General features: G+C 35.3%; 1 protein-coding gene across 2 annotated transcripts in view; it reads left to right on the top strand.

Annotated features, from left to right (window-relative positions):
- The window catches only part of LOC136856054 (uncharacterized), a 479,906-nt gene that overhangs the window by 201,215 nt on the left and 257,935 nt on the right, over window positions 1-20,756 (top strand). For both annotated transcript variants that reach the window (XM_067133743.1, XM_067133665.1), the window contains exon 3: window positions 1,463-1,622. In XM_067133743.1, coding sequence (XP_066989844.1) covers window positions 1,463-1,622 — 160 coding nt within the window. The remainder of the gene's footprint in view (window positions 1-1,462; window positions 1,623-20,756) is intronic.

The raw sequence follows: 20,756 nt of genomic DNA, 5'->3' as shown, positions 1-20,756 counted from the left end.
TGAAGTTGTGATTGCTTTCTTTATTACTAAGGGATCTCTTTCCTTATTTAATAAATAGGTTACATAATGTTCCTTGTTTATCTTTTTTATTTAAACATTTATTCATTTATTTTTCTGGACACTTCAGTAAGAATTTCGTTTTAAAGTAAAACAAAAAGGACTGGTTGGCTATCTTTATTTAGCCCGTTGTAATAAAACAAGGAAACGATAAACACGCTTCTTTAATAATAAAAGATTATAGAAAAAAAGAACAGAAACATGAAGTAAACTGCAAGATTTGACAACAGGAGAGAAACAGTGACTGGAATGGAAAGCAGAATTATTTGATATTCTCTCGTGTGGTTGTATTTTAGATTATTTTTTATTTATATTTATAACAGAGCATTCATTTATCTTTTTTGTATTCATATTTCAATTAGAGAATACTTTCCAATTCTTTTTATGTGCCAGACTTCGTTTGCAGTTTTATTTCCTATTTTTGTTGTGTTCCAATATTAATTTCCAATTTTTGCATTCCAGATTCCCTCTAGACTATTCTCTTTCCATTTTTTTTCCGTTCCTGATTCGTGCATGTGTATGATTTTCCATTTTTGACCTATGCCAGTTACCCCAAGAGTAATATTCTCCATTCCTTATGTATTCCAGATTCATTCAAGAGTAATACTTTTCATTTCTCATAATCCTTCAAGATTTATATTTTTAATTTCTCAGACATACCAGATTTGCTCATGAGTAATACTGAGTAATACTTTTATTTCTCACACATACCAGATTCTCTCACGAGTAATATTCTCTATTTGTCATATATCCTTAGATATTCAAAACTCCCACATGAGTAATATTTCCATTTACATTCCATATTCCCCATGAGTAATACCCTCTATGTCTGATATATTCCAGACTCATTCCTGAGTAATATTCTGCATTCCTTGTCTTCCAGATTCCATTCTGGTCAATATGTCCCATTTCTCATGTATTCCATGTCCTCAAGAGTAATATTCAACATTTATCGTGCATGCCAGATTCAATCATGGGTAATATTTTACATTTAGATATTCTCCATTTCTCATTTTTCTTCCTATTCTGGTTCCTTTTCAGATTTCTTCAATCATGAGTAATATTTTGCATAATTCTCCATTCTCCGTTCTTCTTGGGTAATATTCTCCGTTCCGTCTTCCAGATTCCTTCCTGATTAAAACCCATATCTCATGTATTCCGTAGGGTAACATTCTCTATTTCTCATATATTCTCATGATTAACCAGATTCAATCATGCGTAATATTCTCCATTTCTCATATAGTAAAGATTTCTTCCTGGGTAATATTCTCCATTCCATGTCTTCCAGGTTCGTTCCTGATTAAAACCCATATCTCATATATTCCATAGGGTAATATTCTCTATTTCTCATATATTCCTAATTATTATCACTAATGATATTCTCCAAATTTCTGTGTCATTGCAGACTCCCTCTACAGTGAATTGGACCAGGTTTGCAACCTAACCCGGTCGTCCTCAGTACGTAATCGGCGTCATTATGCCCACCTCGACATTGGGTCCATGGGTGTCGACGTAGCTACCGGCCCTGTCACAAATCTCGATCACGCTGACCATCAGAACAACAGGTGAGTTGAGTGGTTTGCTCTCTCTCTCTCTCTCTCTCTCTCTCTCTCTCTCTCTCTCTCTCTCTCTCTTCTTCTTCTTCTTCTTCTTCTTCTTCTTCTTCTTCTTATATTTTAAGATAATGTACTTACAAAGGTATCATCAACAATCTCTCTCTCTCTCTCTCTCTCTCTCTCTCTCTCTCTCTTCTTCTTCTTCTTTTTCTTCTTCTTCTTCTTCTTCTTATATTTGAAGATAATGCAGTTACAAAGGTATAATCAACAATATATCTCTCTCTCTCTCTCTCTCTCTCTCTCTCTCTCTTCTTCTCTCTCTCTCTCTTCTCTCTCCTTCTTCTTCTTCGTCTTCTTCTTCTTCTTATATTTTAAGATAATGTACTTACAAAAGTATCATCAACAATATCTCTCTCTCTCTCTCTCTCTCTCTCTCTCTCTCTCTCTCTCTCTCTCTCTCTCATATCTTTTTAAATGATAGTGTCATTAGCGGCATTTTTCACTTCTCTTTTTATATCAATTATTTCGAGATATGTTAATTACAAAGGCAAGTAATGGCTACCTACGCAACGTATGACAGAGAACTGTTAAATTCATTGTTGCAAAAACGTCAGCTGCAATAAAACAAGGGGGAGGGGGGGGTTTGGGGTTGGGGGAGGGCGCGGGTTGATGGTGAGCGCTGATTGATGAATTGCCTAATTGTGATTGTAGTCATGACTCACCATTAGAGTTTCCTAAAAAAATAGGATAGATTTATATTTTAATATTATAAGTATATTATATGTATTTATGCATGTATATTTATATTTATATATAAGTATGTATGTATGTTTATGTATGTATATACATATATATTTATGCATGTATGTATATTTATATATAAATATGTACATTATGTATGTTTATGTATATACATATATATTTATACATTATGTATATTTATATATAAATATTTATGTATGTTTATGTATATATACATATGTATTATATGCTAATAAGTAAATAAATTTGTAAATAAATATATATATATATATACGTGTATATATTATATACGTATGTATATATATATATGCATATATATATACATATGCATACATACGCACATACATTCATACACACATGCATACACATTTCTCCGTTATTTAAAACGTCTTTTGCAAATTCGGTTGCACAACAAGTTACCCAGACTCGCGAGGTCATAAAGAGGGTATTAATGGCCCACCCACCCCAAAAAAACAAAAAAAAAAAAAAAAAAAGTTGTTGGAGGAGGTGGAAAGCCCCCGAGGCTGCATGAACCCGTCTCGGACTTGGCCGGGGGCGATACTCGGTCATCTGGGACGTTTATTTTTTTTTTATTTTTTTATTTTATTTTATTTTAATTCTTCCACCCTGTCTTCAGAGGGACTGTGTAAGTTGCCTTTGCTGTGTTCGGTGTTGTTGCAGGAATGCCTGCAGGAGTGGTATGCTTAAGTCCTTGGTATCTCTTGAGTAATATATATATATACATACATATATACATATATATATATATGTATATATATACATTCATATATATAGTATAATATATATATGTAAATATATATATATATATATATATATATATATATGTATATGTATATATATATATATATATGTATGTATATATATATATATATATTTATATATATATATATATATATATATATATATATATATATATATATATTTATTATATATATATATATATCATATATATATATATACAGTATATATAATATATATATATATAATATATATATATATGTATGTATACATATGTGTTTGTATATTTTAAGTATCTCACGTACTTCCGTTCTTATTGTTGCATCCCACGGCAGAATCCAGACTTCATACTTTGTTCCTGTCAGATATATGATGGAATATGCATACCTTTATTTCCTTATTTATTTATACGAATTGCTTGCCACTTAAAAGTTATATTGTCAGTAATAATGTTCACTTTACTGATGATGCAACTTCAATAATCCTTACTTACAAAAAAGTTAAATCGTTTTTTATATAAATTCAGAGAGTCATGCGCTCCCATTTCTATCACAAAAAAGATTATATATAATTTTTTTAATATCGCAGCAGTTGAGTTGTGTTTTTGTTCATCTAGAAGCTTATGAATTCAGAATTCGTGGCGCCTTCTATTTCCGATGCAAATGAATGTTCAGGTTTAAAGTTGTGTTCAGTTTGAGTAAATTCGTAATTTTGTAATACAACGTAGCCTTGATTTGTGTTGCAAATGAATTTGTAAATTTGTCATTTTTCACAACTGGCTTATGCTTATGTTAAGTAACCTTGCAAATCTTGTATTTAGGTACAGACCTTTATGTAACTTCCTTTCTTATGAGTGGATTTTACATATTTGTATGTAATCTTGGGTCATTATTATTATTATTATTATTATTATTATTATTATTATTATTATTATTATTATTATTATTATTATTATTATTATTATTATTCGGAAGATATACCCTATTCATTTGAAGAAGCTACAGAAGATAATTGGAAATACAGAAAATAAATGTCAGTTATTAGGAAAGGAAAAAGGTGTATGTAGAAATTGATAGACAAATAAAAGAAAACAATAAATTATCAGAATACAAGGTGAATTGCTTTGAAAGACGGTAAAGTGATAAATTAATAGATAAAAAGATGAAAATATAATTAAATTATTAAATTGGAAGGTGAATCGTTTTAGGGTAGTAATGCATCGCATCTTCGCTTGAACTTTCGAGGACCTAACTGAACGGGATTGTAATGGCTTGGCTGAAGGGACGGTGACGTGACGTGATGTGTCGGTGACGTGATGGGTTAATGTGAATCAGCCTTAACGCGTAACGTAAATAGAGTCTCGAGAACGTTCATTTCCGAGTCAAATTCTTTTTGTTATGGTCTAGTTTTAGAAAATGACACTGCCTTCGCACTGGCTCCAAAATCCTCACTGAAGACTCCTTCTTCTTCACTGAAGACTTTTCCATTTCACTTGTTTTTACTTTATCAGCTATTGTATTTAACTTCTTGTATTTAACTCTCATTTTAATATTTACGCTAGAATTGTGTCTGTCCTATTTTCTGTCTGCCCTCAGATCTTAAAAACTACAGAGGCTAGAGGGCTGCAAATTGGCATGTTGATCATCCACCCTCCAATCATCAAACATACGAAATTGCAGCCCTCTAGCCTCAGTAGTTTTTATTGTATTTAAGGTTAAATTTAGCCTTGATCGCACTTCTGGCAACGATATAGGATAGGCCACCACCGGGCCGTGGTTATAGTTTCGTGGGCCACTGCTCATACAGCATTTTACCGAGACCACCGAAATATAGATCTGTTTTCGGTGGCCTTGATTATATGCTGTAGCGGCTGTACAGAAATCTCGATTGCGCCAGACATTACTGTCTCGTCGACTATTTTAAAAACATGACCATCTCGACTATTTCCAAGACATACCAATCTCGACAATTTTAAAGGCATTACTGTCTCGTCGGCTATTTTAAAAACGTTGCTGAGACATTACTAACTCGTCTATTTTAAACACATTACTTAGACATTACTAACTCGATTATTTTAAAAACATTACGTAGACATTACTAACTGGTCTATTTTAAAGGCAATACGTAGACATAACTAACTCGACTATTTTAAAGACATTAATTAGATATTACTAGCACGTTTATTTTAAAGACATTACTTACTCGACAATTTTAAAGACATTACTTAGACATTACTAACTCGTCTATTTTAAAGACCTTACTAACTCGACTCTTAAAGACACTACTTCGACATTACTTACTCGACTATTTTAAAGACATTACTTAGACATTACTAATCGACTATTTCAAAGTCATTACTCTCTCGACTATTTCAAAGACATTAACATCTCGACTATCGAATTCGCAAGCCTTCAGGAATAGCCTCCTCTTTAACCAACCCATCATTTCCCCCACTTCATTTCCTATCTTTCTTATTCTATTATATATTCATACACCATTGTGCAACGCCGAAAATAAGTCGTCCCCCTCCGTTCTGCCTTCGAATGTTCTTCCCATTACTATTATTTTGAAAAGTTCAGGCGACCGCAAATGATCCGGTTGTTCTAGTTTCGTGGTATTGTAACCCACATTTTATTTGTTTTTTTAGGCTTTTTATGACTTTTGTGCCTTTTAAGACTTTTATCCTTTTGAGGGCCTGTCCCCCCCACTAGGCTTTTATTTTTTGTACGTTTGTTATTCGTTGCAAGGATGGAATAAATTGTATGGGAATAAGAAAGATTTGAAGTCATTCATTTTATTTTTTTAGGCTTTTTATGACTTCTGTGCCTTTTAAGACTTTTATCCTTTCGAGGGTCCTGTCCCCAAGGATGGAATAAATTGTATGGGAATAAGAAAGATTTGAAGTCATTCATTTCATTTTTGTTTTATTCTTCTTATCCTTTTGAGGCTGGAATAAATTGTATTTGTACTAAATTCTTCTTAAGGCTGGAATAAATTTTATCCATTTTATTGTATTTATTTTTTTAGCTTTTTATGACTTTTGTGCCTTTTAAGACTTTTATCCTTTCGATCTCCCACCCCCTTCCTTTTTTTTTTTTGTTCATTTATTCGTCTTAAGGCTGGAATAAATTGTATTTGACTAAAGAAGACTTAAAGTCATCCATTTTATTTTATTTATTTATTTTTAGCTTTTTATGACTTTTGTGCCTTTTAAGACTTGTATCCACTTGAATCTCCCACCCTCCCTTCCTTTTTTTTGTACGTGGGTTTATTCGTCTTAAGGCTGGAATAAATTTTTTTGGAATAAGAAAGCCTTAAGTTCCATTGTATTATTTTTTTAGGCTTTTATGGCTCCTATATTGTAAGACTTTCATATTTGTAGGCGCTATATATATATATATATATATATATATATATATATATATATATATATATATATATATATATATATATATATATATATATATATATATACACACACACACAATCATATTTCATAATATACGCATTACTGAACAAGTAAGTATTTTTATTAACTCAATAAACACAAAAATAATTATATTAGCCTTTTCATCAATTTTTCACAATATACCTCCTAATAAACATTTAATTATTTTGATTAACTTTGATGAAATAGAAAATTGAATTATCTTGGTATTTTTTTTAAAGAATTCTTCATAATATACCCGTTACTAAACGGCATATGTCATCTTGACAAATTTTTCTTAATATGTTATACCCATTACTGAACGATTTTTTTTTTTTTTATTTTTTTTTTTTTTTTTTTGTTATCGTTGAAGAAATATATAAAATATAACGAGGAAGAGGAGTAAGTCTTCCGCCTCTTGTATCATCGTATCATATCCTGTCCCCCCAAATTTTTTTTCATGGAGTGGGAGGGGAGAGGAGGGGTGGTGGGGTTGCGATAATGCATCTCGTTACGGAGACCATAACGATGTCTTCGGGCGCTTCTCTCTCTCTCTCTCTCTCTCTCTCTCTCTCTCTCTCTCTCTCTCTCTCTCTCTCTCTCTCTCTCCCCTTAATTGCTGTTTTTGAACCGCCGAGAATCGCGCAAAAGAATATAAGGAGAAGGGAAAGAAACAGTGAGGGAGTAATTATTAATTTAGGAATTAAGTGGCAGGTGAGGTCGACGGAGAATGGAAGGGAAAAAGAGGAGAGAGAGAGAGAGAGAGAGAGAGAGAGAGAGAGAGAGAGAGAGAGAGAGAGAGAGAGAGAGAGAGAGAGAGTTCGGAAAATGGAAAGTAAAAATGAGAGAGAGAGATAGTTCGGAAAAGAGAAGACAAAAAGGAGAGAGAGAGAGAGAGAGAGAGGTGTGTTCGGAAAAGGGAAGGCAAAATGGAGAGAGAGAGAGAGAGAGAGAGAGAGAGAGAGAGAGAGAGAGAGAGAGAGAGAGCCGGTAGTGATTATTGCACCTGCGTGAGCCCTAAGGCATTTCCTGATGTAGTTTGTCATATTTGTGTCAATATTTTTTTTTTTTACTGACGATAGTTTAAAGTTTTTTGTGGACAGTTGTGGCTTCCCGAATCTTAATTACCACGCTGCATAATGTGTTGATAGAGGTGCCATTATAATTAGTCAAAATTCGTCATAAAAAAGTTTTGTTAAATTGCTCTGGAAGTAATTAGTATTTATTCATGTCACTCGTAACATACTGCACTGTTCATGTCGCTGTTTGGACAAATTCCAGTCGATAAATAAATATGAATCCTTAATTCCCTTTAATTCCTCTTTGAGAACGTTTGCCAAAGGTGAGGAAGTTCTTTGCCGAGATTTCCACTCGCCCGACGAAATTCAGAATCTCTCTCTCTCTCTCTCTCTCTCTCTCTCTCTCTCTCTCTCTCTCTCTCTCTCTCTCTCTCTCTCTCTCTCCAACTTTTTGAGGACCGTCGGCATATTGCATTATGCAGTCCTCAAAATGAGAATATACTCTTCCCAAAAAACTCTCTCTCTCTCTCTCTCTCTCTCTCTCTCTCTCTCTCTCTCTCTTTTCTTCTTCTTCTTGCAGTTACAGAGGTACCATCAACGTCTTATCTCTCTCTCTCTCTCTCTCTCTCTCTCTCAACGTTTTTATTTCTAAAATAATCTCTCTCTCTCTCTCTCTCTCTCTCTCTCTCTCTCTCTCTCTCTCTCTCTCTCTCTCTCTCCAAGTTTTTGAGGACCGTCGGCAGATTGCATTATGCAGTCCCCATAACGACAAAATACTCTTCCCAAAAAAAAAAACTCTCTCTCTCTCTCTCTCTCTCTCTCTCTCTCTCTCTCTCTCTCTCTCTCTCTTGTACACAGGAAAGAATGCGTATTGTTGCGCGGGCACGCGGGAATGGAGCGTATAGAATTCGCTCTAATTACTCGGCGGTTGTTCGCCAGCGTTGGGGTAATAAGGGAATTGTTCTCTGTAGAGTAAAAAAAAAATATGTAAATGAAATTAAAAAAACTGAATGAAAGAAAAAAAATGGCGAGAAACTGTAAATGACAAAGATTCCCCCACTGAGAATTCTATTCACAGGTGCTTGTAAAATGACAAGAGATCGTCGTCAGCCTTGAATTAGCTGACGTCCAGGTGTTAATTAATTCTCTTTACGGCGGGGGGATTGGCGTGGGTGGCCTGTCTGTAATGTCATCCAAATCGCAGCTTGGATTCTTCGTTATGTGGAAAGGGGGTGGGGGAGGGAGACGGGAGGGGAGGGGAGGACCCCCCTGATACGTCATGGGTCATGGCAGTTCTTTCAACAGCGTAGATTTTCCATCAGTGAAGCCTAATTAATTTTGCGTCGTCAAGATTAATATTTAGATGAAAGTGGTTCACCGTTGATATTTTCTTAGATATTATTATTTCTCAATTATTATAAATTTGCAGAATATATTCGGTAACATGAAACTGGTAAAATATTTTCGCCGACGTGACATTTGTTGAACACGTAATTACAAAAACAAATTTTTCCGATTCCGTGTTGCTAGAAAAATCCTATCAGTCAGCATATATATATATATATATATATATATATATATATATATATATATATATATATATATATATATATATATATATATGTGTGTGTGTGTGTGTGTGTGTGTATGTGTATATATATACACATATGTGTATATGTATGTGTATATATATATATATATATAGATATGTATATGTATATATATATATATATATATATATATATATTTATGTATATAGTGTGTGTGTGTGTATGTATATACTTGCTGACTTGATGTTAGGGTTTTATTTAGCAATTTGATTTCGAAAAGATTTGTTTTTGTAATTACGTATTCACCAATGTCATATATGCATACATTCATACAAAATGCGTGTGTATATATATATATATATATGTATATATACATTAGTTAATTAATCTTTATTGCTCAAGTAACTTCTGGCTACTCCTTTCAGACATAAATGCATATGACATTAAAGAATACCTCTGCTTCCCTGCCTCCATCATCACTGTTCTTGGAAAGTGTATCACTTGATCCTTTGTGGGAGTCTCAGGTAATACTCTATAATTACAGGGTGGGCATGCTTGGTTACCTACATAACACTGCTGCAGTAATGCCCAGAGGGCGTCAGCTACCTGGTGGAGGGTGATATGGCATTATATAATCAAGGGCTTGTAATTAAGTGGCATAATTGTAGAGGCGACTCTTAACAGGTAACACTGAGAGTTATGTACTGGGGAGTCATCGGTTCCAGAGGAGAGCTTCAGATAATGGGACTTCCTAGGTTTGTCCTTCGTGATAATTGCCTTCCATACAGCAGGGCTGGACTTTGGAAATTCTTAGTTCACCTTGAGGGCTTCCATACGGCATTCCTGGACTTTTGGACTTCAGTTCACCTTTAGGGCTTCCATAGAGTAGGTTGACTTGGACTTCAGTTCACCTCTAGGCTTCCATACGGCCCTGGACTTCTGACTTTTCAGTTCACCTTAAGGCTTCCAGAGCAGTGTTGACTTCTGACTTCCTTAGCTTACCTTGAGGGCTTCCATACGGCATTCCTGGACTTCTGGACTTTTCAGTTCACCTTAAGGGCTTCCATAGAGCAGTGCTGGACTTCTAGACTTTTCAGTTCACCTTAAATGCTTCCATAGAGAAGTGCTGGACTTCTGGACTTCTCAGTTCACATTGAGGGCTTCCATAGAGCAGTACTGGACTTCTGGACTTTTCAGTTCACCTTAAGGGCTTCCATAGAGCAGTGCTGGACTTCTGGACTTTTCAGTTTACTTTGAGGACTCCCATACGGCATTCCTGGACTTCTCAGTTCATCTTAAGGCTTCCTTGCAGCATTCCTGGACTTTTGGACTTCTTAGTTCATCCTAAGGGCTACTATAGGGTTTGAACCAAGACCCCATGCTGTCCTAATTGAGAACAGACTAATCTTAACAAATGGACATTGCTACATTCGATTCCTTGAATTTAGAGCTTATAATGGTCAAGCATTCCTTTTATTTAGTTTTTATGCGTTCCCATTCTTTAAAGAAAATGTTCATCATTCAAGTTCAAGCGAAGATGCAATGCATTACCGCCCTAATACGATTCTCCTTTCTTATTTTAATAATTTACTTATATTTTTATCTGATTATTTATTAATTGTAAATTTATTTTTTCTTTTTAATAAGTGATTTTTTCTTTGTATTTCCATTACCTTCTTTTACTTCTTTCAATAAACACCTTATTCCTTGGAAGCTTGAATTTCAAATCAGTGTATTCAGAGAGGTTAATCGACGTTGGGCCTGGTCACTGATGAGACGGGTTACCACCAAATAAATACCAGAAGCCGTTGGTACAGAATACCCACTGGATATTGCTCAGACTTCTTACATATCTAAGGAAGGCAGTGAGTCACACTGAGACCTGGAAATTAGTGCCACGCCTAGCTCAAGAGAGTTCTAGTCTGTTGAGCACGAAGGTGATAAAAAGGCGACGTTGGGTCCGGTCAGTAATTAGACGGGTTACCACCAGATGTGTACCAGAAGCCGTTGGCACTAAGCGCCCCCAGACATTACAAACCTCCTACACAGCTGGGTCGGTCAGGAAGGAGTCAGTCACAACAGAGACCTCCAAAAAGGAGTATCACGCCCAGCTCAAGAGAGTTCTAGTCCGTTGAAATGGAGTTGGTAAATGAGTTCATTTACATTGTCAGATTGCAGGCCATTCACCGCCGCTTCAAATATAAATACGCATATTATTCGTCATTTCAAAATATCTCGGTGGGCATTCCTGTAGCAGGAGAGGAGGTGAGCTGTGAAGGAATTCTCGGGTTGTGAAACAAAATTGAAATGAACAGTGAATGATGGAGTGAAAAAAGTTCTCGACATATATTGGATTGGCTTGATCTCTCTCTCTTTCTCTCTCTCTCTCTCTCTCTCTCTCTCTCTCTCTCTCTCTCTCTCTTTCTGTTGAGAAATGAAACAGTTCAATAGCTGTTTTTTTCGTTTGGGTGTGTCATGCCTTTTTCTATATATTTTTTCTAAAATTATCTAAACTATATGTATATATATATATATATATATATATATACACATGTTTATTATATATTATATATAAATATATATCAATATATATATATTGATATGTATATATATATTATATATATTTATATGTATGTATATATATATATATGTGTATATATATTCTATTATGTATATATATTATATGTATATAAATATATATATATATATATATATATATATATAAAACATACATACATGCATATACATTAATCAAGTGAAATTAAATTAATCAATAAGTAAGCTCAGCAAAATTAATATAATGAGAAGAAGACCAATTGCTTCACATACATCCACGTATTTTTTTTTTCTCCTTCGCTTCATCGGTAGCGATCATGGACCGCGATAATGCCGGTGAATTTAACGGTCCGTAATATAGACTAACTGTAATGGTCACAGAACAACTCCCTCTCCAAAATATTCGGGCGGTCGCAGAGTGAGACCGACCCTGCTGTTTCAAGCGCCTGCCCTGGTATGAATTTCAGTCCAATTAGATACGGGTCGCTTGACCATTATAATCTCTCTCTCTCTCTCTTTATTCCTAGAGACAGTTTCTTTATTCCCAGATATTGGCTTTTATTTTCTCTCTCTCTATTACCAAAAAGATATAGAAAATTGTGGATATTCCGATCACTGTAGCTTGTACGAAAGTGGGTCTCTCTCTCTCTCTCTCTCTCTCTTCTCTCTCTGTGAAAAATGTAAAAAAATATGTATATTCCGATCTCTGTAGCCTGTATGAAATGAGTCTCTCTCTCTCTCTCTCTCTCTCTCTCTCTCTCTCTCTCTCTCTCTCTCTCTCTCTCTCTATGCGAAAAGTGTAAAAAAATTATGTATATTCCAATCTCTGTAGCCTGTGCGAAATGAGTCTCTCTCTCTCTCTCTCTCTCTCTCTCTCTCTCTCTCTCTCTCTCTCTCTCTCTCTCTCTCTCTCTCACCAGAACATAATGTGCATTGAGGTGTGGCCATGATTACTTCGTAACTCGGTGTATTTAACAAGTGATAATCATGTTGTAACTGCGGATTACAACTGTACTTTCTTGTTGGGTCTTGTCTATAATAAGATGTGTCTGTTGATACTTTGTTGAGAGAGTTAAATGATGACATATTATTATTATTGGATATATTATTATTAGGATTATTATTATTATTATAACTTATTATTATTATTAGGATTTTTATTTCATTTATATATATATTGTATATATATATATATTTATATAGAAGATATAATTTCCAGATATTGATAGAGTGGGTATATATATATAGATAGATAATAATATATATATGAGATACATACACACACAATAATAATAATAATAATCATTTAAACTTATGAGTTAAAGTTATTGTTATTATTATTATTATTATTATTATTATTATTATTATTATTATTATTATTATATTTATATATATATATATATATTATTATTTATATATAAATATATATATATATATATATATATATATATATATATATACATATTTAATAATCTAAACCTTTATCACAATCGAATATTATAGTATATAATTTTCATTCCAAATTCTCTTATTTTGGAATTTTTCCAAGAATCTCAGTCATGCATTGAAATCCCAGAATTATTAATTACTTCATGCCTGTGGTTTGGTTGGATTAGAATTTTGGCTTTTATTGAATGATTGTAAATGATTTTGATATCTTTGTTTTACTGTTTTGCCTTTCTAAAATAAATTTATTTTGAGATTTTTCTTATCACATGAATTCCTCTAATATTTTTTTCTATCCTTTTTCACTCAGTTAAGTATTATTATTGTTTACTTTTTATTCCAGGTAAGCGAACAACATCTGTCATACGCCTGGTGTCAAAAGGCTTGTCTGGAAGTAAGTACTGCGCATGCGTATTGTATGTTGGTTTAAAAAATAGATGGATTTTTTGAAGTGGGTGTGATGGTACGACAGCCATCTTATGTCTGATTCTCAGTTTTTTTTTTTCTTGTGCAGAGGCCGATGGGACGGGAATCATAATTCCTTTTTATAGCGCAGATCCGAAGGATAAAGATAAGGGCTACGTAGAGTGTGGAAATTGCTAAGGGTCGATAAATGAAGAACTTTCAGTTAAAGTATTATAAAAATTTTATCTTTTTTGATAAAAGAAATAGCATTACGCCTCTCAAATTGGTGCTGATGGCTTCAGTCCCTATGATGTATTTAATTTTCTAAATATTTAAGAGGGAAAATATTATTTATTTAATTTTCTTAAGTTTTAGGAGGGCATTTTCACCCCTGTCCTATGTCCCCGAAAACAGAAAATTCCAAACATGAAAAGAGGGGTCAAGATGAGCTTCGAATTGACCTGACTTGTCGCATTGACCTGCGCGTCGTGACTTCATTAAAGCTGTCCTGTTTACGGGTCAGTGCCCAACTCAATGCCTGCCTTATTCCCCCTTGTCAATAAGGGCGGTATTCTTGCAGTCACAGGTAGCAGAGTGACCCTTATGAAGTAGCCCAGTGGACCTCGAGACTCGCTTTGTGGTCACTGCAAAGGAAATTGATTTCTGATTTGCATTTTTGCTTTTCACGGGGACAAAAAAAAAAAAAAAAAAAGTTTCACAGAAGTTCAGGGTTTAATTTGAATTGGACAAATGGCAGCCAGGTGTTTAAGCTTGTCGTGACGTTGGAATGTGTTGGAATTTGTTGCTTGTATTAGTTCCATTTAGTCAGAGGCTTAAATATCCAATTTTAAATGCAGGCTGGTAAATGGAATGATAATCTGAATACGTATTTTCTTATTTGTCACTTACAGCGTCTGACAATATATTCAGCTAAGGTACTTCTTACTTTTATTTTTCCTGTGGCCTTACCTGAATATATTTCCAGTTGTAAAATTTACTCAGGGAAATGAAATGATAATTTGAGTAAGCAAACTGCATTTCTTTCATTGTAGTTAGTAAACTTTAAATTGAGAATTGAAATGAAAAAGTAGTTTTATTTCTTAGTTGCAATTACGGCAGTATTGCTTGCTTTGTCCAGAAAATTTAAAAGGATTTATTTTGTCTTTCGGTAAACGAGAGGCTAAAGGAATGACAGCATGTGGCCTTATCCAGCCAAATCCTTTATAAGAAAATAAACAGAAATCGAGAAAGGAATTAATTCCTTCGATACAGAGAAAACAGAAGGAAGAAGCGAGTTCCGTTGCTACTAGATACATGTTTTTTATTTCAATGTGGAGCCAGGTTGGACGTGCAACACTGCATCCTTTCATTGCCCAGGTATGACGGATGAATGAAAATGAAACAACAGGAAAAGTGTAAATTAGCTTCAAATCGAACGGTGGGATCGCCATTTGATATGTGGAAGATTTTATAGGAAATATAAGAAACATTCAGAGCTCTGGCAGTGAATTGATAACTTACTCTATAACTCAGTTGGGTTTCGGGCCTCACTGTAACCCATTGATTTTATATTTTCATGTTTTTGTACGTGATTTTGTTTTTATTTATTTATTTTATCCGTGGAAAATTCTTGAATACGAAGGAGAGAATTCCATGGGGTAACTGTTCCTGATTTATCATTTTCGTCATCGATGACCATTGCAGTTGTGACGCCAGTTACTAAACAAACAAACTGCTACTGATTTATCAGGTAAATTTAGTCTCCTCCATTCTCGTCATCGATGACCATAGTAATTGTGACGCCAGTTGCGAAACCAAACCAAATCCGATTTTCTGCTTATAGAGCGCTACTTCCGAGAACCGGAAGTGTCTTTCGGAAGGAGGAGGAGGAGGATTGGAAGAGCACTTCCCAACGTATGCAGGAGGAGGAGGAGGGGAGGAGGAGAACAGGAGGAGGGAGGAGATTGCTGTGGAGGATTCACCTGGTGCACCACTCTCTCTCTTCCTCTCTCTCTCTCTCTCTCTCTCTTGCAAGCGCAAGAGCGCTCTCAACGAAATAATACTGTCTAAACTCCATATTAGAATTCACTCTCATTAACTCTCTCTCTCTCTCTCTCTCTCTCTCTCTCTCTCTCTCTCTCTCTCTCTCTGAGAAATGTGGCTTGTCTTGGAAACTCCATAATAGGAAACTATTGCATGATTATTATTCTATCTATCTCTCATTATTATTATTTCTCTCTCTCTCTCTCTCTCTCTCTCTCTCTCTCTCTCTCTCTTCCAAGACAAAGTAAACCTTCCTCTGGAGGATGAACTATTAAAATTATTCTCTCTCTCTCTCTCTCTCTCTCTCTTCTTCCAAGACAAGGTAAACAGAGGGTATGATAAAATTAAGACCTCTCTCTCTCTCTCCTGAGTGATGAAAAGTATGATAAATTTAAGACCTCTCTTTCTCTCTCTTTCTGAGAACCTTGGAAACCCACATGGAAATGTACTCTCTCTCTCTCTCTCTCTCTCTCTCTCTCTCTCTCCAAGACAAGGTAAACCTTCCTCTGGAGTGATGAAAGTATGATAAAATTAAGACCTCTCTCTCTCTCTCTCTCTCTCTCTGTCCAAGATATGTTGTTGAGACAGCATGACAAATCTAAGACCTCTCTCTCTCTCTCTCTCTCTCTCTCTCTCTCTCTCTCTCTCTCTCTCTCCAAGACAAGGTAAACCTTCCTCTGGAGTGATGAACCTGAAACACTCCTCTCTCTCTCTCTCTCTCTCTCTCTCTCTCTCAGAAATATTGCTTGTCTTGGAAAAGTATGATAAAATTAGACTCTCTCTCTCTCTCTCTCTCTCTCTCTCTCTCTTCTCCAGTAGAAAAAACTATTTTAAGAATACTATTATTCTGTCTATCTTCTCTCTCCAAGATATACCATTATTATTCCCCTCTCTCTCTCTCTCTCTCTCTCTCTCTCTCTCTCTCTCTGACAAGGGTAAACCTTCTCTGGAGTGATGAAAGTTGTCTTGACCTCTCTCTCTCTCTCTCTCTCTCTCTCTCTCTCTCTCTCTCTCTCTCCAAGAAACCTCCCTAGTGAGGAACTATTGCATAAACCTTCCTCTGGAGATATATACATTCAACACAAGGTAAACCTATCCTCATTAAAGTTATTATTTCTCTCTCTCTCTCTCTCTCTCTCTCTCTCTCTCTCTCTCTCTCTCTCTCTCTCTCTCAAGACAAGGTAAACCTTCCTTGAGTGATGGAAAGTATGAGTAAAATTTAGATCTCTTCTCTCTCTCTCTCTCTCTCTCTCTCTCTCTCTCTCTCTCTCAAGAAAATTAATGAAGTAATGACTCTCTCTCTCTCTCTCTCTTCTCTCTCTCCTCTCTCTAAGACAAGGTAAACCTCTCTGAGGATAAAGGAAAAATTGGTAAAGATAAGTCCCTAATCTCAAGACAAGCAACCTTCCTCTGAGTGATGAAAGTCTAAGACCTCTCTCTCTCTCTCTCTCTCTCTCTCTCTCTCTCTCTCTCTCTCTCCTCAAGAAAATTAATGAAGTAATGGAGCCGAACAAAGGAAGGTAAATGTCGTAATATTGTTCGAAAACGTACGAATGACTGTCATTTTTTTTTCTTCTCATTATACTATTATCCATTTTGTATTATGTGTACGTTATTGCCTGTTGATTGGCGGTGCTCCTCCCTAAGGTCCTCCTTCATTGCAACATTATTTTAAGAAGGGCTTAAAGCGCCAAATAATGTTTGAGAATGATGAGGGTAAATGTTTCTTGCTAGGCAATTGATGAGAGTCGGTTCTTTTCAAGGATTTAAAGACAGAGAAAAAGTCATTTCAGCAGGCGAATTTCAGTCTGGTATTCGGGGAAGATTGCGTGGTTAGGATTGTGTTATTACTCTTCGCTTTCAGTTACCTCTCGGGCCTTATCGGGACCCATCAATTCTCTCGTCTCAGACGGTGGTGTGTGAGATTGGTGTAACTTTTTTTTGGGTTTTGTCCACAAGTGTCTTGTGTATCCCGTCTGCCATCACTATGTTTTTGCTATTTAAAGAAATTATTTAAAATGTTTTTATATGGCAGTCATTAAAAAATGACTTAGTATGTTAGTATTCGAATCTGAAATTTATTTCCTATAACATTTTTATCCATCGATCAGTAACTTCGAATTTAACCATGTTTTGTCAATTTTTACATAGCTGTCAAGAATAATTGAAACGAATTGAACTTTAGCTGTCAATTTTCCATAACATTTTCAAATGGACAATAAATTTGATCAGTGCTGGAATGATCACATAGGTCCCTAGTGTTAAGCATTCGGCAAATTTTGATGCCAATCCAATCGCTTAATTCAGAATGCAGAATTTTTTTTCAATATATTCGCATACATTAGCCAAGTATACGCCAATTGCACTTCGAGGTAGCTGTCATTTTTCATTCCTTTCATAAATCAAAAAATGAATTCGAAACCAACCCGATTTTCTTAATGTGTTCATAAATATATTTGTGAAGAATTGCCCAACTACACACCGAAGTAATTATTTATTTACAGTCCCTCCATAAATCAATAAATTTGGACCCAACATGATTTCTCCCCTCCACCTCCATCCTCACCCCACGCCCCACCCATCGATCAAGAACATGCCGAGTCCAAACTGACCGGAGAACCAGGTGTGCGAGGAGAGGTCAGGTGACCTGATGAATTGCTGATCAGACCTGGCTCATGAATATCCTTAGGGCGTGAAGGAAAAGGGGATAGGATTGCAGTTGCTGAGGACCTCCTCCTCCTGTTCCTCGATGAAGGAGGAGGAGGAGGAGGAAAGGAGGAGTTGGTGCTCCTAATTTCCCATCCTGAAAGTGATGGATCGCCTATTGTATTTTTAGGAAGGGAGCAAAAAGTAGTGGATGGGAATTCGGAGAAATTTCTCCATATTTAAGTATTTATTTATTTATTTATATATTCATTTACTTAAATACAGTATTTATTTACTGTTTTCAGAATAATGCTACACTTGCAAGTGTATGGCGCTGTCTATCTCTCTCTCTCTCTCTCTCTCTCTCTCTCTCTCTCTCTCTCTCTCTCTCTGAGAGGATTGCTTTAGCTTAATGTCATATATACTGTACATGTAAATGCGCTCACTCTTCCTCTCTGAGAAAGTTAAGTTTGAATTTCTTATGCGCTCTCTCTCTCTCTCTCTCTCTCTCTCTCTCTCTCTCTCTCAAAGAGTTGCTTCTCTCCTCTCTCTAAAGAGTAAAGCTTGATGTGGTAAAGAGATATAGATTCTCTCTCTCCCTCTGTAAGAAGTCAAGCTCAGCCTTAATGCCCTCCTCTCTCCTCTCTCTCTCTCTCTCTCCTCTCCTCTCCCTCTCTCTGAGAAGATGTTCCTTATAAGCCTAAGGGCGAAGGCGACCCTGAAACTGGATGGATATAATGGCTGCCTTTGTAACGAAGAATGTTTCTCCTGTCCTGAGAGGAGCACTGTAGGGGTTGTCTGGGATGGAGGTGGGAATTTCTTCTCACTTTCTTTACATTCTTCTTTCTTTCGTTTCTCTGTTTACTGTTTTGTTTATTTGTTTATTTATTTTTTGCTTGTTTCTTGTAATGTATTAGGCGGTGTTAGGGCCATGGTACACTTTATTGTGTTATTGAGTTGTATATTCTTGGCAACGAGAGCACTGGTTTTAAAACTTCTCTCTCTCTCTCTCTCTCTCTCTCTCTCTCTCTCTCTTCTCTCTATGTATATATCTATTTATATATATATATATATATATATATATATATATATATATATATATGTATATATATATAGTGACACACATGTATATGTATATATATACACATAAATTATCATTGCATATATATATATATATATATATATACATATATATATATATATATAGAGAGAGAGAGAGAGAGAGAGAGAGAGAGAGAGAGAGAGAGAGAGTTTAAGGAACAGATTACGGTCGTTAGCAAAACAAATAGCCTATACTTACAAATAAGGAAAGTCACACAAACACACACACATTTATCCATACATAGGCATGTATATACATGTGTGTATGTTGTATATACATACATACATAAAATCTCTCCAGTCCTCCGGGTCTCTGCATGACCAGTCGCTCTTGCTACTATATATTCTAAGCGTTGACTTTGGTCACGGAAACTTTCGCAATAACTGTATCTGGAAAACTCGCCAATGGGGACTCTACTTTTTTTTTTTTGACATAACTGTTTCAGACTGATTTCACCTGAAATGGTGACACCGTTTTCGTATAATAGAATTTTTTTTTATAGATACTCGTTTTCTTATTGATTTGATGATTATGAAGTATTATTTTCTCTCTCTCTCTCTCTCTCTCTCTCTCTCTCTCTCTCTCTCTCTCTCTCTCTCTCTCTCCATCATCATACTTATTTGAGTATTATTCTCTCTGTTTTCATCATACTTGTGTTCTTGCCTATTTGATCATCATTCTCTCTCTCCCTTTCATTGTTCTCTTGCTATTACCTATTTGATTATTATTCTCTCTTCTCTCTCTCTCTCTCTCTCTCTCTCTCTCTACTCCCAGTCCTTGCCAATCTTGAGTATTCTTCTCTCATACTCCTGTCCTGCTAACTTTGAGTATTCTCTCTCTCTCTCTCTCTCTCTCTCTCTCTCTCTCTCTCTCTCTCTCTTTGTGACAGCTTCATCTCCACGAACGTTCCCCCAGTTCAGAGCTCACATATGGATGTACCCTGGCAAATATATCTCGGTTTGTATCTGAAACGAGTTCCCTTTGAGCCACACAAATTGTAGATTGCAGATAGAGAGAGAGAGAGAGAGAGAGAGAGAGAGAGAGGAGAGAGAGAGAGAGAGAGAGAGAGAGGATAGTCAGGTGAGCTTTCAAAAGCCTACCAAATGAAAGCAAGGATTACTTTCCCATATATATATATATATATACAGAGAGATATATATATATATATAATTTTTTTTTTTTTCAAAATATAATATATATTTTTTTTTCAAAAACAAAAATAGGTTCCTCACCCTTTGCCAACATTTTGTGGAAGGCTGGTAGCTTTCATTGATGTCTTTTTAAATGGAAGGGAAGAATTGCATTCGAAGTCATTCCACTTTTTCTGTTTATAAGTGTCATAAATGTTTCTCGTTGTTGCCAGTATTATGTTTGTTTTGAAGTAGGCTAATAATTGATTGTTGGTATCTAAAGGTTGATTTCTTATTG

Source organism: Macrobrachium rosenbergii, chromosome 1, assembly GCF_040412425.1.
Source record: "Macrobrachium rosenbergii isolate ZJJX-2024 chromosome 1, ASM4041242v1, whole genome shotgun sequence".
Lineage (NCBI taxonomy): Eukaryota > Metazoa > Arthropoda > Malacostraca > Decapoda > Palaemonidae > Macrobrachium > Macrobrachium rosenbergii.
The sequence above is the reverse complement of the archived record's forward strand: the minus strand, read 5'-3'. Positions and strand labels throughout refer to the sequence as shown.